Here is a 24,442-nt window from a genome sequence, read left to right as displayed (position 1 = left end):
TTTTCATTTACTCTGTTAAGATGTATTCCACTTACTCTTACATGTGTAACAGTACTGTATGTGTAATACTATGCTTCTCACCGAGGCGCCCTGGGAAAAGCAGAGCCTACAGAGTGGTCCTCAGGGACCCTTACTGCCACGGTGCAGACGGCAGAGATCCTCCGCGAGTCCAGAGTGCACCACCAAAGACCTTTCTTGGTCAGCTAGGATCCTCTTCCTAATGGGCAGCACGACGTAACTTTACTTTATCTGTTTCTCTCCGGGTGGGCCCTTCTAGCCACACAGCAGCTTCATCAGCGAGTCAGGGCTTTTCCCCTCATTTTTGGAAACCACAGATTCTCTGGACACTCCCTAGGCGGATCACCAGTCTCCTCTGCCCATCTCCCGCCCAGGTCCCTGTGCCCCCCCGGAGGCTCTCCTCCATGTCCTCACTTCAGAGGTGTCCAGCCCCAACCCCCTCTCTTCAACCACTGTCACTTTGGGTAAATATTACCTTCCATATTAGCCTTATGCTGTGTAATAAATTACTATCATCTTAACCATTTAAGACAACACGAATTTACCATGTCACAGTTCTATGGGCCAAGAGATGGGCTGAGCTGGGCTCCCTGTCTAGCATCTTGCAAGCTCAACATCAAAGTGGGGGCGTTCTGGGCGAGAATCTTCTTCCAAGTTCATTCAGTTTGTCAGAAGTACACAGTTCCTGGCTGCTGTAGGATTCAACCGCCCCTCCCCCACCTCCACTTTCATTCTGGCTCTTAGCCAGAGACTAAGACTCTCAGTCCCAGAAGTCACTCCGGGTCCCTGCCCCCGATCCCGTCCATCTCCAAGCCAGCAAGGGAGAGCTGCCCTCCTGCGAAATACCTCTCACATGTGGAACCTTCCAGATTTCTCCCTATGCTAACAGCAAAGAAAGGGTCCATGTAATGAGAGTAGGCCCAATCAGATAATACCCATTTTGATTAGCTCGGAGGTGGCTGTTTAGTAGCCATGATTACTTCTACAAAATTGCTTTTGTCAGTAACATACCAGAATCATGAGAAGACAGGTTATCTATTTTATTCACTCCCCAGGATTAGAGTGGGAAATCTTGGGGAACATTTCAGAGTTGTGCCTACCACTCCTCAACTTAATTCTGATCTGGTTCCTCAAGTCCATAAAGAAATGGTTAGTTTTATTGTATTACTGGAACATAACTAATACTTTACTATAAGAGAAATTCAAGCAAAACACAGATTTATATTTAAATAGGTTATAATCAGTAATCTCACCTTTTAGGGAAATAACTTCGGTGGGTTTTTGCTGTGACTTGGAGGCAGGGTGGTTTTGTTCCACTCACCTTTTATCCTGTTGAGGCTGGGAGCAGATGGGATCCCAAATTTGAATACTTTCATACTGCACAGGGCGAGAGGATTCTTGTTGACTGTTGGTGTACCAGTCCATACCCTGAACCTAAAAGGCAGTAAAGCATGCAGATTTGAAGTACGATACTCCGTTAGAGCCAGAAGATTTTACTGGCAACATTATCCTACATTTTTAATAGAACACAGTTCTGCCTGGTAGTAATATGCATAAAATATTTATTTAAGAATCAACTCCCTAAAAATCTAATTTACTAGCCAGAATGATATACCATAAATTTGAAGAACAGTTAGAAAACAAAGGATATTTGGTGGGCAAGTGATCATGGTCTCTAAATATTTTAAAAGGCAAAAAAAAGAAACTATTTTGTGTGGCTCTGGTAGGCAAATCTAGGATTGAAGGATAGAAGTTACAAGGAGCTGTATTTCAGTACATAGGGAGGCTTTTGCCTAAAAATAAAAATGAAATAGAACTCCCTGAGTGGGAACAGACTCCTGGGAAAACAGTCCACTTTTTTTTCCCAGTTGAGGGAGTGTGATAAGGAATTCTAAACTCTATGCCAGGAGTGCTGTACAGCAGGTTTCAAATTACTTATCTGAAAAGGGCCAAAGAGCAAATCTTTTCACCTTTGCAGGTCACACCATCTTTGTCTCAACTGTTTAACTCTGTAGTGGTGGGGTGAAAGCAAGCATAAACAGTACATGAATGAATGGGTGTGGCTGTGTGCCAATAAAACTTTATTCACAAAACAGGTGCTGGGCCAGATTTGCAGTGGTTGATCAGCCCCTCTATATCTCCTTTCCTGATTTGGGTGGGAGAAGGACCTAAACACTGACCCATTCATTCCCTGCCATACTTAAAACTTCAGTGTGACATGCTTCTTTGACTAGGGTAGGGGAAGTCATAGACATCATTTGCCAGATCTTTCCAGGGTGAGTTATGCACCCTTTATTCAGTTGTGCACCCAGGTCACTGTGATGAAAAAAGTCCAGTTAGATGAGATTTAAGCTGCATGACCCCAAGTAACTGGGAATGTTATAAATGAAAACCCGTGCGTCAGTTGTGTGGCCCTAACAGGAAACAGTTAATGTATTAAATGGCTGAACACAGAAATGGGATGTTCATAGAATATGTTGACAGGGCAAAAAGTTAAAACCATTGGCAGAAAACCAAAGTCAATATTGGAGCCAAGCAAACACTGCCCGCAGTGCCACATTAGGAAAGCCTGAAGACCATCCATTTTTAAGTGGCGAGAGACACCCTCACCTCCAGAGCCACGGAAGCAATTGTGCTTTCAGGTAGAGAATTTTTATTACTATGATTGCTTCTGAAAAGTAATTGTTTTACTAAGCATGACTTTTACTTTGTGAAGAAGCTATTAGTTTATGTTCTCATTTCCTGCATATTTAGAGATTATAGGAGGAACTGATATTCTTATAGGTGTAAATCTTTATGTGCAAGATATTTTAAAACCAATGAAAATAGAGACCGATGTAAAATTTTTAAATGCACTTGATTATTTTGAGAGCATTTCTTTATAGGGATTCTGGACTGATATCATTACCATTATTTACAATAATTTTCTTTTTGCTCCGATCAAGAAGTTTCACAAATGTGCAGTCCACCTCCACCTGTTCCTTTTCTGCGATTACTAACCATCTGGGTGGATCCTAAACAATAAACACAATAGAAATGTAGAGGTCTCCATTTGTATCTTGTGTCAAGGTCCCAGGGTAAAATGTACCACTGAACTCTTGTTCTCTGTGCTGTACTTTATGCAATTATGTGCTTAGACTTGCCATCCAGACATTTATAAGAAAACCTATCTCACCTTAAATTAAGATTCGTGTTAATTATGCTCTATCTCCAGCAGAGTTATGCATGTGTTGCTTTCTCTTTTAGGATGATCTTACTCAGGCAAGCAGCTTCTTTCATTTGCTTGTTTGCTACAGTTTCCTGTGGTGAGTGGACTATCTGTAAAACATAAAGGTGTGTGGGAAAGGAGTAGTTAAGCACGACGATGTGCCACTCCCTGGAGAAAGTCACTGAATATTCAGCTTCTGGAAGGAGGGAGGCTCTGATAAATCAGGACACATATCCTTTTAATGTTCGGAGCCAATTCCCACTTCCTGGATAGGCTGCCCTACACACGCCAGGGGGAGGAGCCCAGGAGTGAGTGTGTATTTGGTCACAGGCTAACAGAAACTGCTCTTTGGAAATGATTCTCTACAAAGCAGATCTTAAAATAATCAGCCTTCTATCTTAATCAATGTTCTCTGTATATTTAAAAGCAGGCTAGGCGTTTTATAGTGTCTGGGTATGACCTAAGTATTGGTAATAGGTGCACAGGACATATTTTTACTCTTTTAGACCACTAGGGTACTATTTCAGAAATGAAAGTATCTAGTTTACATTTAATACACCATTCATTTGAATAGTTCTAATTTCAACATTAGGTTTTGATCTCATTTCTCTTTCTATTCATCCCATTAAAGTGTCAGAGAATAAGAATGATTTTGGACACTGTTTTTCATTCAGTTTAGAATGGAGTTTTCTCTGTGCCACTGTTAGGGGTAGATTCTATGTTTTCTTAAGATGGCCACACCACAGTGACTATTTGCTTACCTCTCAGATGTGTGGCTGAGATACACACCCCTTGGGTAAGGCTTACATTTGTAAAGAGATACAATTCTTCAGGAAGAAGCTTTTTTCTAAACCAAACTCCCCTTATCTGTGCCCTCTCTCCTAATTGCTCTTCTGAGCCATAATCATTGCTATATACACACCCACTGAATGCTGAGGAATAGAAGCCACAGGTGCTGTGGACCATGTCCACTTCAATTCTATTTTTCTGGCAAAAAAAAAAATTATGATGGTAGGAAAATTAGAGGTGCAAAGAAGCACAAAATGAGAAACTACATACTGCCTATAGACCCATAGCAGCGAAATGAGCATTGTTAAAAAATCTTTGTTTAGCTGTAAGGTATTTTTCTACAGATATCTATTTACCCATTTATCAAAGATGCTATTAATTATATATACTTTTTTATAACTTGTTTCCCATTTATAGCCATCTTTTTGTGCAAGTAAATATATATATTATTTGGCACTTTCCCTATTCTTCCCTATTCATGGTATATTTTTGTGGGCACATTTGTACACACATATTCAATTATTTCTGTAGAATAATTTTTGGAAATAAAAATGCTAGAAACAAAGGTGTGAATATTTTTAAAGGTTTTATGACCTACATCATGAAATTATCGTCCATGGGGGTCATTCCGAAATTGATTTTTTTCCACCAACAGATGAGAGTGATCATTTAGGCTGATTCTCGGAGTTACCTGTTGTTTTGTGGCCTGGCAGACATTCACTGTTCTGGAAGGAATGTCCTAATTTCTTTCTGGAAAACTGTTGCCTCCCAGCTTGGTTCATCAGGCAGGCCTGACCCAGGCGACCTGAACAGTCCTGCTGGTTGTAATGACTTAGCAGAGCCCAAGTCTCGCAATGAGATTTTTGTTTACACTTCCAGAAACACAACTTATCCTTTTCTCCAATTGGGCTTAAGCTGCGGGAGAATACCCAGGCTTGAGCTTCTGGCACCACCTTGCTACAGTGTGGAGCTTGACAGCAATGGCGCCACCACAGAACACAGCAAATGTACGAAGGCGAACCGTGTCTTGATGGGATCAGCTGAGCACCACACCCAGTTCATCCCGAAGACCCCCCGGGGACTCTGGCTTCTGAACCAATATGTTGCAGTTGCATTCATGTCACTCTGAACTAGGTTTTTTTTTTATCATTTGCAACCAAAATCAGTATATCAACACCAGTAACTTAGATAATTTAAACCTTTTGCTAGTCTGGTAAGTAAAATGGCATCTAGTTGTGTGAACTTGCCTGGGTTTGTGATTTCTTTACTATTGTTATATATTTACTAGTCACTCATATTTCTCTTGTAAATTACCTTGTCATAACTTTTGCCCAATTTTTGAAAACTAGTGTGCTTTACTTCTCCATATTATGTCATTTTTTAACAAGACCAAATAACCTGCCCAACGTCTTGGACACAGGGGCTAGTGGGATGAGATATAACATATATTATGTTGTGGGATAACATATGTAACAGTGCCTTAATACACTCTCAAATACGATACAGACAAGCCTACCGTTACCATCATCACCATCAGCAGCATCCCTGTTACTGAGTTTGGAAGATAAGCAAGAACACCTACGAAGACTTTCTGTCCAGTCTGCTCCAAAGTTGGCATATTTCTAGTTGCCCTTTCCATAGGCTGGGTTATGCGACAGTTCGCAGAAGTTCAGTGGCAGAATGGGAACCCCCAAGTTCCCACTGGCCATTGTTGGTACCCACGTTTGTGCACTGGGATGGGGAGGGTGACTAATTATGAGTCAGCCAAAATACTAGTTGTCTCAAACACAGGCCACTTTGCAGTTTGCATGGTCGCCGGAACAACTATTCAGTATTCTGGGAGCATAGGAGATCCAGGCCTATACCCTTGGCAACTTGTACTCCCAGAAACTTTCACCTGAAAGATCTCTGTACTTTCTAAATACAAACTTTACCTAAGGCTTAGTCATCTTAGCCACACCTCTGAGAGGGAGAGAAGGATCCTGGGGGGTTGCGTCATCATAATGGGGCTCAGCGCCATAATCCCCAGAGAGGTGGGATCCTGCAGATAGAATTTTAATCCCCAGTGTTTAATGAAGTACATGTGAATAAGCTGCCCATCCCCTGAAAGGCAATACAAAAATAAACCGTATTAAAACTGAAGCGTGACTAGTGCCCTAGGAGACAGACGAGGTTGTCATAGGAATATCCTGTGGTTAATGAACAGTTGACCAAGTAAAGTGAATGCAATGCCTGCACTGGAGGAGGTTATTAATCTGACTCTGAATTGGGTCTTTCAAGATAAACCCAAATTCCTAGGTTAAATTAACACTTTAATATATGAAACAGTAAAGGTAGCACTTAATACTATGATAATATGTGGGATACAGGGTACTTCAGAGGTGCAAACCACCAAATAGCAAACGGTTCAAAGTGGATTTCCAATTTGACATATGCATGTATTTGCTTAAACTATGCAAAACAAATGAGTCTGTGGAATCTGAATAAATACCACCTCCTCTGCACTCATCTCAGCAATACCCAGTAACGGTTAGTTTGCTTGAATTAAACTAAGCATGGGGAACATTTTACATTATCGCACACTACAGAAGGGGGCAAGATTAGGAGTCAGAAGAGCTGGGTGTATGTTCCAGGATACTCATTACCCATGTGGATCCTCGGCAAGTTTGTGCTGCCCTGAGACCCAGGTACTTAACATCTTTCTTTAAAATAAAAAAGTCAGATGCATGTAATAAAGTCTGTCTCTAGCTTCTCTTACAGAGTAACTGTGAGAATCCAGTGGGAATGTTTGTTTTGAAAATGTTTTGATAAAGAAATTACACATTGTTATTTTTAAGGCATGATATTTTCATAGCACATTAGGCGATGGAGAAAGCAAGCTAGGACTGTATTTTCTTGGGGAAAAATTTATGTGCAAATTATTGTATGATTTAATAAAGGTCAACGAAGTTTCTTGTACAGAAGTACTCATAGGAGGTCTTTAGATGACATTATACATTGTTCAAATAGTCACCATGTTTCATTTTACTTCTATAATTAAAGTCATGTCCTAATGATCTCTGGGTAATAAGTGGAGGAAGTAACAAGGTTCAGAACACAGATATATTTCTATTAAAATATTTGCATTTGTACTAAATTAATGTTCTTTTTCCCCAATGATTGTATCTCAGGATGCCTGACTCAACTGTATGAAAATACCTTCTTCAGAGGGGGGGATGTAACCGCCATGTTTACCCCAAACGCCCAGTACTGTAGGATGATGTGTACCTTCCACCCTAGATGTTTGCTATTTAGTTTTCTTCCTGCAAATTCAACTAATGACACAGACAAAAGGTAAAAGTTGGTATTTCATTATTGGAAAAGCCTGTCAGTTTTTCACAATGAAACCGGTTATATGCAAAGGGGTGTAGCATTTTAGGGTCACATCAAATAGGGTTCAAAGACCAGCTTTGCTAGGATCACCTGCAGCGGTTCTTACATAAGTAGATTCTTAGGCTGCAGCCTAAGAACCAAACCATTCAGCCCATCGAACCAAAGTTCAGGGCCTGGAAGTATGCATGTTAAACAACGGTTGTATTCACTTACAGTAGTGGAAGCAAGTCATTTCTATGCTAGGCCTGAAGGAAAAAGCTTGAAAATCACTGGGTTAAGAGATTGTCTCAAGAAAGGGTCTAAAAACGGGTGGGTATTTCACCCAAGCAATTAAACATACTTGCTGCCTGTCTCGTGATTACATTTGTGGCTAGCACAGTCCTAAGAAAATGTAACAGAAGGTAAGCATTTTGAGGATATCATTAAGATCTAGACAGAGTTTGTGACCTTGGGAAAGGGTGGGCCTTACTGGTGCCTATAGTGAGCCCATTTGTGAACCCCTGGTGTACATAGTGTGTGTGAGTGCCTGTGAATGTATATTATTAACTGGCAGTTTGGAAACAAGCATGTGATGTACAATCTTCATAGGTCATAAAGTTGCCTAAGTACAGCCACAGTTTCATGATTTTAATTTTGATCAATATCCAGAATGAACATTTCTTCATTGTGCCCCTTTCCATATCCACAATTCTTTTCTTTTATCTTCTCTCTGTTTGAATTTAACAACTGGGAAGTAAACAATCGCCCCCTGACTCTACATGTTAAACCTGTGCAGAAAACCTGGACCATATGTGTGAACCATCAACTTTTTAAAACAAAATGCTGTTAGGTTCTAGAATCCTTGTGGATAACGGAAGTGTCATTAAGGTTGATATTAAAGACAGGAAAGAGGTCTTTCAAGTAGATGTAGACTACAAGTCAATAAGCATAGATCCAACTCTCACAACTAATTTAATTTCTTAAGTAAATGAAAGTACTTATAAAAATAATCACCAGGTGGGAACATAATTCCCCAAAACATAGGAAAAATCATTACCTCTTTAATATGACAGACTTTCTGTACTAAAAAAGTTGACTGTAAAGGAGAGCAATACTGAAGTTAGGGGTTACAGACCATTAGATATTATGGAATTGCCTCTAAGGATGTTCTTTCCAGCAAGTGTCAGGGAAGCTATTATTATTCCCACTATTATTTTCCTTATTTATAGCTCTATTTATTAGTGTATAAAAATGCTATACATTTCTCCAATGTTTGTTTATTATCCTACTTCCTAAGATAAGCTACTTTTAAAAACAGGTTTGGTTGCTTCTTGAAAGACAGTGTTACAGGAACCCTGCCAAGAATGTCACGGACAAATGCAATTTCTGGACATTCCTTAAAACAATGTGGCCAGCAAATAAGTGGTAAGGTGTGGATTCTTTAGCTGAATTTGAATGACTAATGGGTCTACCTACGGATGGCTCTTGCTCACACTGTACTGTCCTTTGGAAGGGCACACTCAGAAAGATCAGAGACGGGGCAGTATTCTGGATGTATCCCCTTGTGTTTATCAGTTAACACCTGCTTAACAAGCCGCTATTGTTCAAGAGGTTAGCACTAGAGTGTACGATTTGCAGAAAGTGAATACACATCCAAACAATAGCATCCCCTTGATTCCAGGTAAGATCTTAAAGAGAACAACACAGAGAGCATCTCTACCTGTTTCACTTGAGGGTAATTTGGACATCAGTGATTCTCAACCAGGGACTTAGTTCTTCCTCCAGGGGGCATTTGCCAATGTCTGGAGACATTTCTGGTTGTCACAACTTGGCACCTAGAGATCAGAGATGCCGCTAACATTCTATAAAGCCCAGGGAAGCTCCGAGGACAAAGGATTTCAGGTCCGAAACGTCGATAGTGCCAAGATTAAGAAATCATGTTAAGTCCCAAAACTGAAGGAGTGGGCTCTGAAAGTCTTGCTGAGAATAAAACTTCTTAGAAAAAAATGTGAGGACAAGAGGCCAGGAAACTAATTCTGATGCTTACTGCTACTAATGTCTTGAGAAACAATTACCAGCCATATCCTAAAAAAAATTTGAGGCAAATGAACTATTTCTCTGACATGATTGATCCAAAGTGAAAAGTACTGAAAAAGATTCTCTCAATTGATGGGCTGGTGGAACCTTAAAATAACCATGCTGTGCTTATATGTAGTCGCTACTTTACCTTTACTATCCACAGTTAATTTTGCACTTTCAAACTTCAGATGTTTTAAGGTTTTTCATCCTTTGCTCCCTCATTCATACCACTCCCTCAATGCACACACGCTCTGTGCCTGCCGGCTGTGTCATAACCAGTCCTTAGTTAAAAACATGGGGGCCTGACTTAGTCAATACGTAGTTTACCTGAAGAGTACATTTCTTATTTTGTAAGATCAGACTTACATCTTAATACAATTTAGTGTAAATTATCCAGTTAAGTGTTCTTTCCAGTTACAGTATCATAGTAAAATGTAAAGAAAAATGTGCCTTTCTCAATACACCTTAGTCATTGTTATTTTTTCCAAAAACGTAGTCTTACACAACTTAATGTTCCCTTCTAACTCTCCCCAAGTATTTTAAATTAAAATGAAAAATTCCTCGCAGGCACATAAAGTCTTTAAACTCAAGACCAATTTTAGTTTAAAATATTTAGAGGTAGCTTTATAGCTTTCAACTAATCATAAAGAAAAGTCTTAGTCTGTAAGTATCCCATCCCAACTTTGCCTGTTTCCTGTCTCACATGCAGCAGAATTGGAGATTTCTCATACATATTCTGAAAATCCGTGTGTGCACGAACCACTGTGAATAATCAACTCAATATATTGTTGCCCTACTAATTTGTATATTTTCTGTCATTCCCACCATTAAATCTAGTTTTATGACTTCTTCAACCGTACCTCTTAGGAGTAGAAAATATACATACAAAAGATCATGGCTTATACTGCTAGTTTCCTTAACCAAGGGTCTAACTAACAAATTCGACTCTTAAAAATAAAGAGCCTAAGTCATAGATTTGGATCACCATCTGTCAAAATAGCTACCTGTATTTTTAGAATAGAAGATAAATTTCAACTGAAAGGGTGCTTAAGTGGAATTTAGCACAATTTTAAAGCAAGAAGGAAAAGGTTTCATTGTTCATATACAAGTTGATATAATGACTCAATACATAGATGAGAGTGACAGATTAAATGTCAAAGACATGGGCTTCCAGATGCAATTTGCAATCAGACAGGTGTAGCTGAAGGCTGAGAAATAAGCAAAGAGGTAGAGAAGCTCCTTTACTCAATGCCAGGGGTTGAAGGCACTCTTTGATAATGCAAACCCCTAGCACACATCAGCAGGGGCCTTGTTACTATTACCCTGCGTATCGTCCACGCGCACTGACAAATTCAGCTTGCAGTATTACCTGTACTGCTGCACAGACTCTGCAGTTTGGAATGCCAAGTAATCCCTTTTCCCGGCGAGTGCGCGCCAACACATACTGGAATGTGTGTACTTCAAGCAGAGCTTTATAATTTAATGATGTGATAAAAATTCTACATCTCTTCATTAGCAGGGCAGTTGCCAAAACCAGAGTATTATCCTTTAAAACCACCCTGCCCAAACTGACGATCTACTTCTACAAGGGAAACTGACCGTGCATTTTGCTCTGTGCATTTTATTTGTACAGCTTGCCACCAAGACATTCATGAAGGAATTGATATGAGAGGAGTCAATTTTAATGTATCTAGGGTTAAAAGTGCTGAAGAATGCCAGGACAGATGCACCCATCACATTCGCTGCCAGTTTTTCACATACGCTACACAAACATTTCACAATGCGGAGTACCGGTGAGTGGCGCTCATAGTGTTTGTTCTTCCTAACGTGCTTTTAGGGTTTAACTGTACTTTTCATAACCTTTATTCACCCAACTGAAAACCAAACAGGGCTTTTAGACCTGACCCCCTCATTATTTCTTTAGTCAATTTTGGTGTCATTTTTCCAGCAGAGAATAATCTCCTTGCATGTGGAATGAGGGTTTACTAGAATAATGTCTCCTTTCCTTACCCTTCCCTCTGCAGAGGGGAAAGATGTCTTTTTGATTAGTAATACAAAGCCCTACCATTTATTATCAAAGTCTGGTTGCTTTGTCCACTGGCCATGAGTCATTTCAAGGCAAAATGCACTGCTGCATGCACCCCATGATTTAGGAAGCCCAGTAACCTCTTTGCTTCACATTCAGGAACAAGTGCCTATTAAAGTACAGTCTGCAAGGAACACCCACCAGTATAAAGGTGGTGGCTGACGTGGCATCTGGATTCTCTCTGGGGCCTTGTGCACACTCAAATCTTGGTAATTGCATGGTTACTATTTTGCTCTGTGATTGTAGTAGGCAGAATGAGAACCCCAGAGGTGTCTACATCCCAATGCCTGGAACCTGTGAATATGTTAGCTTCCTAGGAGAAGGGTTTTGCAGATGTGATCAAGTTAAGGATTTTGAGATGGAAGATTATTCTTTGTTATGTGGATGGGCCCAGGGAAGTCACAAGAGTCTTTACAAGAGAAAAAGGAAGACTGAAGGGTCAAAGTCAGAGAGAGAGAGAGAGAGACTTGAAGATGTTACATGCTGGCTTTGAGGACGGTGAGTGGATCCGGGAGCCCAGGAATGGAGGTGGCCCCCAGAGAAGCTGGAAAACGTGGGGCAACAGGTTGTCCCCCAGCCTCATGAAGGAAGACAGCCCTGCCAACATCCTGATTTTAGGCAAGACTTATTCTGGACTTCTAAGCTCCAGAATTGTGAGATAAAAAAATTGTGTTGTTTTCAGCCCCGAAGTTTGTGATAATTCGTCATGGCGCAATGGTGAATGAGTATAGTGATGGCACTGTAGAGAAAACTGTGAGGTCATTTCTTGGGGGTGTCCATTATCTAGTGACATGACTACCATAAGGAATCAGAACACTGCAGTTTCAGACACATAGGTAATTTCAACTTGGTTATCTAGAAAACTGCCATGATATTCCCCTTTAGTGGGCATTTCAGCATCTTAATAAGATGCTATTGAAACCAAACACCAACAGCCAATCCTACAGAGCTCCGGGTGCCAACTCTGTGCGGAGCCCCAACTCGGGCGCTGCGCTAGGCCCCCACTGAGCAAGGTGGCAGCAGTGCACCACACCCCCTCTTTGCCTCCTCTCCCCGCCCGCACACCCCAGCCGTGGCACGTGCTGCATCTACTGGTTCACATTTCCTGATCATTTAATGTTTAATATTCATATTTGGTTCTTTTTTAAAAATGTAATTTCTATACTTTATTGATATTTCTCGATTTGGTGAGACAGTGGTCTCGTACTCTTCTTCAGTGTTGTAGATGTGGTTTCCTTTAGCTCTCTGAGCCTATTTCAACGAGCTGGCAGTGTCCTGGTATGGCAGGTCCCATGTCTGGCCTTCCTCAGCAACAGTTGATACCGACTGCCTCTTTGCCTGTCCAAGGACCAGACTTTGTCTCTTTGCATGTCTTGTAATTATTTGGGGAAACTATCAGAACTCTTAAATACCAACACATGGCAGCTCTGGAAGGCAGATTCCCTCCTTCCCTGGGGTCTGCTGTTCCAGCTGATGCTGTTGCTGTCATGGCTGCTTGTTTGGTGACTTTGCCGAACTAAGTCTTTTTTTTTCCCCTACAGTTTTAACTTCAGTGGGCACATGGCCTGCTTTGGTTAGCTACAACATTTTTATTCATCTCTTTTTGTTAAAAATATTCAGGAAAACATAACACAAAACCTCATGTCCCTAAGGCCTAGAGTGTAGGGTGGAGGGCAATATGCACATGTCAAGTAACCAAAATATTTTGCACTTTTGGGGATGGAGCCAGGGGGCCTAGGTTAAGCAATCCTAATTCTCTGACATAGGAATCTCTCTTTTATCAGAGGTAGACTAATTTTTCCTTCTTCCAAATGGTCAACAAGTTTGAGGAGATGTTAACTGACGCTTTTTCACTTAGGATGTTTAGTGCTATGAATAACAAACAGTCATAATTTGCTTAGTTATGATGACAGAGCACAGGCAAATTTAGCGTAATGTCATTTACTGAGGGACATCTGCCCTCTGTGAGCTCACAGGTTGCCACAGGGACATTTTCCAACATCTCGCCTTTTCCGACGTGGACGTTGCCAGAGTCATCACTCCAGATGCATTTGTGTGTCGAACCATTTGCACCTATCGCCCCGACTGCCTCTTCTTTACTTTCTACACAAATGCACGGAGCCCCGAGTCACAGCGGTAAGTGTGAGTGCGTGACGTTTGCGGCTGTCCCCCCCATCACTGTGATTTTACAGTTTGAGTCTTCGAAAGGCTTTGTTCATTTTCCTGAAAACGTCTGAACCTGTAGTGTAAGTAGGTATTTTTCTGCCAGGTGCAGATTAGGTAAGAGCTTAGTGGACTTTTCCGCCTATCTTCTCTTGCTCAAACTTACCGCTGCACCCACGACCCAACAGCCAGGGGAAGAAAAGGAGCTGGTACCTTTCTTACTGATCGTCACGTTTTCCACGAACGTCAAGGAGAACGCGCTTGCTGGCAGCACATCCTTTAAGCCTGCTGGCTCTAGCTCCGTTTCAGAAACTAGATCCCTGTGTCCTCCTGCTCAAGGTTCTGGTGAGACCTTTTCACCCTTAGATAATCTGCCCTTTCCTTTCTATATGTCTATATGAGATGGAGCTACGAGAAGGGTAATATAATAGTATCAGCAGCATAAATCCTCAGAATTTGTTCTTTGCTCTTTTTTCTCTTTCAATTAAAAGGTGGAACTTTACCTTTCTCCTCTTTTCAGGTTATCTGTGCCTATCAGTTTTCTTCACAAGGAGATGTAGCTTGACTTACATTTAATCTCCATAATTTATTAGAGTCCTGTCATCTGGCTGACTTTGAAGAGAGTTTCTCAGGAGAAAAAAATGTGCAGGGGTGCTTTGTTGTTATGAAGGGCTTTTGTATTTGTCTTTAATGCAGTTTGGTTTCTCTCTCCTCCTTTATTAAAACAGAAACGTTTGTGTCCTTAAGACCTCCCAAAGCGGGACACCGAGTACCCCCACTCCTCAGGAAAACGCCGTATCTGGACATAGCCTCTTAACGTGCAAACAAACTTTGCCTGGTAATGTGACTCAGGGATAATATTACATAAAATGTGATGAATGTTATGACCTTATAACATGTCATGACAAAATAATGATACAATCCTCGGTGTGCCAGAAACTCGTGTGAAAGTGGTTTATTGCTGTTTTCATTTCGTATCTTTTTGTTTCTAACTGGCACAGAGCCCTGCCACTCCAAAGTTTACTCAGGAGTTGCTTTTGAAGGGGAAGAATTGAATGTGACCTTCGTTAAAGGAGTGAATGCTTGCCAGGAGACTTGTACGAAGATGATCCGCTGTCAGTTCTTTACTTATTCTTTACTCCCAGAAGACTGTAGAGGAGACAAGTCAGTGAAAATTTATTTTTCAAACACCACCAGCAAGACAATTTCACGAGCTTTCCCGTTGCATGAAGCCTCGATCTTTACACTGATCGTTTTCTCTAGGTGTAAGTGCTCCTTAAGATTATCTCTGGATGGTGCCCCAACTAGGATTACTTATGGGACACAAGCGAGCTCTGGTTATTCTTTGAGGTTGTGTAAAGGTCAGGACGACTCTGGTGAGTAAACCTCACTTTTTCATAGAACTGTAAGGGGATGTCCATGTCCTTTCGACAGCTTGCATAGTCCTGTATAATGGAATCATGCATCTTGTTTTCCTTGGCTGAAGAGGACTCTGATTCACCTCTAATTCCCACCCTCTTTAGTCTGCCCCAAATCAGACACACGCATCGTTGGAGGAACCCACTCCTCCTTGAGAGAGTGGCCTTGGCAGGTCAGCCTGCAAGTGAAGCTCAAGGAGCAGAGCCACGTGTGCGGAGGGGCCATCATTAGACGCCGGTGGGTCCTAACTGCTGCCCACTGCTTTGACGGGTAAGGTTTGGATGTGTCTTATCCAGGTCTTACCCGGCATTTTCAGTTTGAAGAATCTGATCACCAATGTCTCGATCATCATGTTAGTTTATTAATAGAATATTACTGTTTTAATAAGAGTCATTTTAAAGCAGGATGGTGTTCACAATTTTGAGCGACTAGTAGGGCCTCTGTGAAACTGAACAATCTGACCTGTCAGAACCTTGTGTGACCTATCTGCAGGTTTGACACTTCCTGGGGGACATTACTCCTATTTAAAGAACAATGAAAAAATGCCCCTCCTGCCCCTCTTTCACCCACCACTGCCCATATACTCCCATGGCTTATTCTTCAGGCCCATGGAGACTTTACTTTCAGCTCTTTGATTCACACATATACTAATATTAATAATAAAATGAAAATGCTGTGATTTATTGTATATATTATCCTACATATTTCAAAGAATATAATCTGATATAATATTTCTACTTTATCAAACAAATAGTGTATATATATGTCAGAGTTTTAAAGTTTTAAATACTTAGACCAGAGCTGGAGTCACAGCTCTGCCACTTACTCGAGGTATGGATGGACTTTGGGTGATTATAAGTCTCTCTTAGTCTTGTTTTCTTATCTGTAAAATATGAATTATAATAGTATCCTATTTGTAATATGATTGGAAGGATTTAACATTATTGGAAGGACATCCTTAAAATGTATACCACTATATCTGGAACATAAAAATTACTTTAAGAAACGTAAGTTGTGATCAAATAAGAAATGTAAAAATAGAGGAGATGAATATGCATAAGAGATACTAATAACCCTAAAATAAGACACTTGGTGTCTCTCAAAAAGTATTTTCCTTTCTACAAAGTTCTGCTCTTCTCTGTCTAAAAGGAACACAGAAACACTAATTTCATATTGGAAAGAAAGCCACTTTGTACCTGATATAACCATTATTTCCTCTAGCATTTTGTGAGAGCACGTCTTGCACCACACACGTAAGGATGATAAAAATTTCCAAATCTTTACACACAATAAGATTTCGATTTTGCTCATAATTTGATTTACATTGTATATACTCATATTTTAAATGGTTAATTTAAGTTTTCATGCTTTCCAAAATATAAATAGATAGAGTTTAAGTAACTCTGAAGTCCTGATAGGGCTCATGTAAGATCAGTCTGACTTCTCGGTAATTCTGAATTTCATGGGAGCAAATGCTTTCAGCATCAATGAACTGAGTAAGATTTTCCTGTGATAAATGTCTAGAATCTCTCCAGACCACAATTTCTCTCAGAATGGGACAGCAACCTTCTTGTATTTTTAGTTATAGTAAACATGAAATAATTATATAGATGTACATTTTTCAACTTCTAAACTAATCTGCAGAGATTCAGTACTGCTCCTATTGGTGATGACAAATTGCTAGGAAGAGTAATTAGGTAAGTAAAAATATGTCACATGTAGTATTTTCTTCTTAGTTCTTTTTGAGGGAAAAAATACCAGCATCAAAGGCCAGTCTTTCTGGTCTCAAACCAGTATTTATTTTTCCCTTCTAGGCTTCCCACGTTGGATGTTTGGCGCGTTTATGGTGGCATTTTAAATCTGTCAGAGATAACAAATGAAACACATTTCTCACAAATAAGAGAGATTATTATTCACCAAAATTACAAGCTCTCAGGAACTGGTCATGATATTGCCTTACTAAAACTTGAGCATCCTTTGAATTATACTGGTATGTAGCATATTTAAAGAGAAGCAAGCTGCACGGCTGAATTGCATGGGTTTAAATCTTTACAACAGTTTGAATGAGAGGGCAGAATCTGGAGAGACTGTCTTTGTTTTATGGTAGTGGAATTGGGGAAAAGGTGAGGAAAGGTAAAACATGAGTGTAAAATCTCTTATAGTTAAAGGGCAAGAAATGTGACTTTGTTCCTTTAGGTAGGACTACAGCTGCATATACATTATTGAAATAATAGATATAGGAAACATCTTTGCCATCTGGGAAACATGGCTTCCTTTGACATGAGTAGCAGAATTAGGACTTTAGGCACATTAGGAATATATGAGGGCAAATGGGCAGATATTAATTCCCAGGTGTAACCTGAGTAGAGAAGAGACCCTTGCAGAAGGAAGCTCTGGAAAGATGACAGCATCAAGGTTGGAGGGGTTGCACTGGGAGGTGAGAAGAGCCATAGGTGCTGAATGCCCAATGTGTCCATTAATGATTCTGTGACCTTAGGCAAGTGGCTTTTACCTCTTTGCACCTCTAAATTCCTCATCTGTAAAATGGGCATGATAATTACCCCATTGGCTTATTATAATAACTAAGTCAGTTGATAAGTTAAAGCACCTAAAAAATAGTGCCTGAAACAGTAGAGACACTCTGCTATTACTCTTAAAAGTATTACATACAGAGTAACACACAGGAACTTCTAAATGCTTTTGACAGTAAATTTCAGTTCTGAGTTTTAAAATATAATACAGAAATCTTAACACCAAAAATGTCATGTGAGAATGATTCTTATGGTGAGAAATTTTCTTGAATCATTCTTAGAAACTGAGCAAAAAGCAAAAGCATTTTTTTTTGTGCTACTCTATAGAAAGATACTATTGGAAAAGGAAAGTATGTATTTTTAAAGTCAATATCCAAAACTGTCTAACCAAACTCTAATTTTCTTTTCTTTTCTTTTCTCTTACCTTTCAGAATTCCAAAAAGCAATATGCCTACCTTCTAAAGATGATACAAATAGAATTTATAATGACTGTTGGGTAACTGGATGGGGCTTCACAGAGGAAAACGGTACCATGTGATATTTTAAATGCTGTTCCTAAAGCAAGTCTTACATGTTTAAGTACATGGAGTAGATCAGTTTAATTGGCCTCTGTCTAAAATGATATCCAAATTTGCGATCTTTCCAACGTATTCCTTCTCAAAAGTTTATCCAGGGATTCTTGAGAAGATGTATTTTTGTTTAGGTCTGGAACAGTTTATAAGGTAACCTTTTAAGCATATTACTTTAGAACAGAGGTCACTTATTTGACTTAAAGGATTGGTCCCATACAGGGCTAACAAGCCCACTCAAGCCCATCCCTTCCTCAGTACTAGTAGTGGTCCATGTGCCAATGTTATTGTTCTGCCTTGATATTAATGACCAGGTGTATAGGCATATCACCTCTCTTTATGGCAGGCTCTTAATCTTTTTTTTTTCATGCATCCTTCCTGCAATCTGATGAAGCCTATGAACCCCTTCTTCAATGATGCTTTTAAATGCTTAAAAACAACACACAGGATTACAAAGGAAATCAATGAAATTACAGTACAGTTATCAAAATGATTTTTAAAAGATGTGATATCTTTTAGATAAAAAAAGATTTTAAAACATATGTAATACACGTGTTTCTTCATTAATGTATTTTGTTCTAATAGCTACCATAATTTTGAAATTGTGATGAGCACAAATGATATTTTCAGTTATCTGCCATAATTGTTATGTGAAAATATCACAACTGAGATATGAAAATCTCATATAGGTGATCTCTACTGATAGGTAATGCTAATATCCCTGTGTACATGGTGGCCTCCATCCGTAGCTGGGAGGAGTGCTGCATACACTTCAGTTGGAGATTGGTGGAAATTAACGTGTATTTTGTTTTCCTCTCCAAGTTTAGGGACCAGGTGAATTCCTTCTGTGGACCCTAGGTTAACAGCTCCTGCTTATGGATACCTGGGGATGTTTCAATTGCCCTTGAGTTTTCCAGAAAACAGACCATTCTGCCTTTTCAAAATTATTCTCCTGATAGACACTACAAGGAACAATATTTGCATGATTCCTTACAAATCTGAGCTGACCAAGCTCTCTCCATCTTTCCTGATTCAGTCCCTTATTTGATGGATTCATATTTTTCCAAATTTTGGACTAGTACCATGAGAGGAAAAGAAATGAAAGTAACCTTAATTAAACAAAGAAAGCTCCCAACATATATCCAAGAGGAACCTGGCCCCTGATGGAAATGGAATTATTTGTAAATAAATTCTTCACCATGGAAAATATATTTATTTGAGGAACAAAATATTTCTCTGTTGCCAGAGGTTTGGGGTTTTTTGTTTTTTAAAAAAATCATGTTTTACAATGATCACTTTAAAAATATAAAAAACTGAAAGGTAAGACCTTCCAGGCTTTTTGTTTGTAGGTGAGAAGAGGTAATTCCTGAGAGACTTCTGAGATTAAGAGGATAGTAGGGAACTGGTCAGCCTAAGATGCTGGGGTTACATTGCATCAGAGGCCGACACAGAGCTCTCTGTGTCTGTCTCTGTCTGTGTTATGTGTGTATAACTCTACCTTCTCAACCTTTAACATTTTTATCCAAAGTTCATCATTCTGCTTTGCCTATAAGACTCTAGTCTTACTTCTATATTTATTGTATTTCCTCCTTCTGAAGCTATATATTGGTTACCTCATAGGTACAATCCAAAATACCCTACAGAAGGCAAATATTCCTTTGGTAACAAATGAAGAATGCCAGAGAAGTTATAGAGATTATGAAATAACCAAACAGATGATCTGTGCTGGCTATAAAGAAGGAGGAAAAGATGCCTGTAAGGTAATGTATTCAATTACTAAAAAAAAAAAAATGCAATAGGTTACTTGAGAAAGTTAGTTTCAAAATATTTTCTATAGTATATTTCCTTATAGTTTATTAAAAAATTCAGAGCCAAATGATCTGATAATTTTGTAAGTAACCTTTAACAAATTGAATATATGTATTCAATTATATATATACCATATATATATATAATTACATAATTACCATATATATATAATTATATGACAATATATAATTTTTGTATTTATATATTATATAATGTCACAGTCTTGCAGGGACATACTATATTCAAGGGAAAACAATTATGCATACAATAATGGTACAAAAATATAATAGCATTCGATTTTTTTGGCATTGGGATAGTGATGTCAAAATGCTTTTGTTAGAATTAACAGAAGATACAACCATACACTATGGAATTAAATAATTTTCACCATATCTAACAGCTAATGAGGCAAATGAGATACCTGAAGAACTATAAGAAATTGTATTGCATGACGTGTGCAGCATGCTGACTACAGAACTGTAAAGGCACAACTGTCGTAACTTTCTGTCATTTTATTTATCCACCCACTGTGACACAGGGAGATTCAGGCGGTCCCTTCGTGTGTAAACACAACAAAATGTGGCATTTGGTGGGCATCACCAGTTGGGGGGAAGGCTGTGCCCGCAGGGAACAACCAGGCGTCTACACCAAAGTTGCTGAGTACGTGGACTGGATTTTAGAGAAAATACGGGATGGTGATGACTGACGGAGTCGCCAGTGTGAGGAGGCTTTAGAGGGGTGGGGAAGAGCCAGTTTGTAGTATTAACTTTTGTAACCTGGTTCAATTCAAACACTGAGCCTGGGGGTCCTCATCTGCAAAGACTTGGAGAGCAGTGCTACCTCGTGTCCTTGTCGTGAGGTTAAAGACACTGCATGCAAAGCTGCTGGGGGCAGGGACTTGCAGAGGCAGGCTTCCAGCACTCAGTAACCACACTCATAATGGGAGACAGCCAATGAACATCTCCACGATTGTTTATTGTGAAATAAAATGGCAAAAGAGTATGATTAAAAAGTGTTTTCTTCTGATTGTGAAATAGAATGGGTGAGAAGGGACTCCGAACTAGCACAGTGCCTGGGAGCATTCTAGTCTTCCAGCTTCCTCGGGAACTCAATACATATTATCTCCGAGGTAATCATTTCTTGCCTGTGCCTCCCCTGCAGGGTCATTAAATCCTCCTACAGCCTTTGTCATTTGGGGTGAAGAGCCATGTAGGCTTGGGTTTTGTTCTGCCAAGTGGAAGGGTAACCTGTGTAACACTCAGTTTTCCAAGAAGGAGATGGGTTCCCTGAGCCTGGGAGGACAGCAGGGTGCCCTTTCATTCTGGCCTCCTACCTCGGTTCCCTGGTGTTGCCCAAGGCTCCTGCGGGGTGGCAGCTGTCTGGTTGCAGCCTCTGCGACGGGCTCATCTCACAGCCTTCAAAGAGGGCCAGGAATCTGCCCTGCTGGGGGTCCAGTGGATACTGGGTTCTGCAACAGTAATTCAAGAAGCATTATTAGGTGTAAAGTATTTCATCGAATTCAGTCTTGTGAATTCATGGCAGTAGGAAGTAGCCCTGGAATAAATGATATACATGCATATGCAACAAAAATTCCAAACATGCCAGTGATTACCACAACCCACGCCATCCATTTCAGTTAAGCTGACTTAACACTCCCAGGAACTGGCCACTTACAAAATATTGTAGCAGGTAAGTAGAAAAATAGAAAAGGAAGGCTTTGGAAAAAGATCCAGTTTTTCTCTCCATACTCAAAGACACACTGAGCGGTGGAAAGGGATAAAGACGGAGGGGCCTGACGGAAAGCCGTGAGGCTGGGGTTATCCACAAGCCACACAAGAGGAAACTGCGGGGTCAAGACTTCACTCCAGAAGAAAATTTCCAGATTTTGTAAAATCTGGCTGGATTCCATGAAGTAATTAAAAATAAACACAACCTCAACTTTTACCTTGCCTTGAAATAAAGAATATTAGTCTTTTTCTGTTTGGTGTTGTTTTATATTTAAAAGGAAAAAAATGGTTTGCGATGAAAATCATTTATCTCCAGCTTTTAGTATTAATTCTAAAAGGTGTTTGAACAAGACTTGGGAGAGCCTGCAGGGTAACCACTGGTCAAGGAATGACTTTGTTTGGGCAGACTGGGAGGAGAGTTTTGAAACGTGGAACTCCCAGGGGGTATAAATGATCATTTTAAAGTTGCCAGTCAGAGCCAGTGGTATTGGAATGGTTTTTCTATTACTCACCATGTCTCTGTGCACAGGGGTGAACAGAGAAGCCCTTCACACATAACTCAGGCCTCAAGGGACTGAGAAGTGTCTAAGAGGCTCTGAAAGCAAGAGGTTGGAATGACTACACGGTCCTGGGAAGAGGGAGGGCAGGAGGCACGGGTGTCCAGCAGTGCCATCCGAGACAGGGAGGTGGCAGCTGTGAGAGGTGTATGTGGGCACTACACAGCACGTGTTCACACTGGCTACAAGGTTAGCCAAGGGCTCCAACCTCGGTCTCATTCCTCACCAAGGTGTGGGAAACCTCTAGTTCAAACTTAAAACTTATACTTTAATTACTGGTTATCTCTCTTTCCTCACTAAACCATGAACACCGAAGGAGGCTCTTTTTCATTCACACTGCACATAAAAGGGCATTTGATAAACGCCTAGCAAATAAATACATCTTTATTCTAAAGATGAGGCAATGGAGCCCAAAGAGGTGGAAAGCTTAGCTCCGGGTCACTGGCAGGGACAGGGCCCGGATGAAGCTGGGCAGTCAGGACCCAGACGCTGTCTTCCTTGCCCATATCATGTTGCCGCAGACTATGAGAAGGATAAAGGATGGCGGGAGCATTTACCGCCCTCATTTGTTACTTTCAGTATCATCTAAAGAGACAACTGTACTCTCCATCCTCACCCAGGGGACATCTGGCCACGTCTGGAGACATTTTTGGTTGCCAGACCCGGGCTCGGGGTGCTGCCAGCACCTAGTGGATAAAGGCCAGGAATGATGCTGAATATCTGACAGTATGGAGGAAAGACCCTGATCTAAGGCCCACGTTAAAACCTTAAATGAAAAGGGATATTTCAGGGACAGACAGGGAGGAGCTGCAGGACTTGGGAGGCTGTGCCCCTTTCAAAGCAAGTCTTGATGAGAGAGCAAAGGCGCTTCAGGAGAAAATTTTGGGTGTTTGAACAGGACTTTGGAGAGCTTGCAGGGTAACCACAGGCGAGGGAAAGACTTTGGGCAGACTGGGAGGAGAGTTTTGAAACATGGAACTGCCATGGGGTATAAATGATCATTTTAAAGCTACTACTTAGAGCCAGTGGTACTGGAATGGTTTCTAGGTAGTGGAATAGTATACAAGGCAGGATGATGTGCGCAGTAGGACTGTGGCTGTGATGGACAAGGGCTCTCCCTCAGCTGTGTGCCTGTGTGGTCTTCCCGACAGAGGACTTTAGGTCACCCAGGCCTCTGACTTCTGACCTGCACTTGGGTCTCTGCAGACTAAGTTCTGGATTCTTCCTGAGATTTTGTCTAGTAACTTCCCATTTTCATTAGGCTTCAGAAACAGTTTATTTCACTGGGAGAAAACAAAACTTTACCTTTAAGATAAAAGTAGTTGGCATCAGAATTCTAAACTGCAGTAGCATTAGTTGGAAATGTTTTTAGCATCCTTATGTCAGTTTGAAAGGAAGGTCAATTAATCTCAAAGAGTAGCTATGCAATTAAGACTCATTCCACTTTGATTTGAGTAGACAAAAATATTTTGGAATCCTGATCTTATTTCAAAGGCCTTAGAGATTTCACTGACAAGCTAAACCACACTTAGGAAAATATTATTTGGTTTCCCAATGAGGTATTTCTCTCAGTAGAGCTTTTCTGTTTCTCTCAATACGGTTGGAAGGTTATCATTATAGTCTTTTTACTGGAGCTTTAGGATAGAGATGGGGTTTCATGGAGTAGACAATACAGGGATATAAGGATCTTATATAATTTCACTTATCAGCTTTCCATGAAAATCTGTCTTGGCACAAATTTGCCATTCTGTTTGAGCTTTATAAAAAGCAATGCCTCATAAATGTGCACTTTTTGTGTGGCTGGAATGTACTTAATTTTAAATGGGAAACTCAAGAAAGCAATTAAGAACTCTTTATGCCAAGATGGGTCATAAAACCTTGGCAACCAAGCAAATAAAAATATCTGAATAATTGCCACACAGATAGAATGTCACAATAGTGTCTTAGCACTTTGCATAAAAGCTCCTGCTAAGCCCAAATCCCCCTTAACTTTTTGCCTTATGGAACAAAATGATGACTTTTCTCTTCTTTTCAAAAAAGTCTCCAATTAGTTTAAGGGGGGCTAAGCTTCAAATTTACCTTTATTTTACTCACTACTCATTAGTATTCTATTGTCTCCTTCAGTAAAGTCTCTCT

The 24,442-nt window shown here is 40.2% G+C and overlaps 1 protein-coding gene across 4 annotated transcripts; it reads left to right on the top strand.

The window, feature by feature from the left end:
* Positions 1-2,565: 2,565 nt before the first annotated feature.
* KLKB1 (kallikrein B1) lies at positions 2,566-21,289 on the top strand. 4 transcript variants are annotated; one of them, XM_017659246.3, is made up of 15 exons: positions 2,566-2,660; positions 3,265-3,323; positions 7,186-7,348; positions 8,685-8,791; positions 11,079-11,238; positions 11,631-11,740; positions 13,508-13,667; positions 14,423-14,532; positions 14,696-14,858; positions 14,958-15,070; positions 15,218-15,383; positions 16,928-17,103; positions 18,076-18,171; positions 19,834-19,973; positions 20,561-21,030. In XM_017659246.3, exons 2-15 carry the CDS (start codon positions 3,266-3,268, stop codon positions 20,726-20,728), a joined length of 1,890 nt encoding a protein of 629 aa, XP_017514735.1. In that variant the 5' UTR covers positions 2,566-2,660; position 3,265; the 3' UTR covers positions 20,729-21,030. The 4 variants fall into 4 exon arrangements, with proteins under 4 accessions (XP_017514735.1, XP_073075232.1, XP_073075231.1 ...); XM_073219130.1 differs by lacking the exon at positions 2,566-2,660 and having other exon boundaries at positions 3,264-3,323; positions 15,218-15,350; positions 20,561-21,031; XM_073219131.1 differs by lacking the exons at positions 7,186-7,348; positions 8,685-8,791 and having other exon boundaries at positions 2,582-2,660.
* The last annotated feature ends 3,153 nt before the right edge of the window (positions 21,290-24,442 follow it).

Source organism: Manis javanica, chromosome 12 (assembly GCF_040802235.1).
Source record: "Manis javanica isolate MJ-LG chromosome 12, MJ_LKY, whole genome shotgun sequence".
In the NCBI taxonomy this organism is placed as follows: domain Eukaryota; kingdom Metazoa; phylum Chordata; class Mammalia; order Pholidota; family Manidae; genus Manis; species Manis javanica.
This window is presented reverse-complemented; position numbering and strand designations above follow the sequence as displayed.

Bases quoted from the DNA above. Each gene is read 5' to 3' on its own strand.
- KLKB1 (XM_017659246.3), top strand. From the start codon at position 3,266: ATGATCTTACTCAGGCAAGCAGCTTCTTTCATTTGCTTGTTTGCTACA. The intron at 7,349-8,684 runs GTAAAAGTTGGT...TTTTAAAAACAG, and splicing joins ACTAATGACACAGACAAAAG to GTTTGGTTGCTTCTTGAAAG. The intron at 14,859-14,957 runs GTCAGTGAAAAT...CGTTTTCTCTAG, and splicing joins GAAGACTGTAGAGGAGACAA to GTGTAAGTGCTCCTTAAGAT.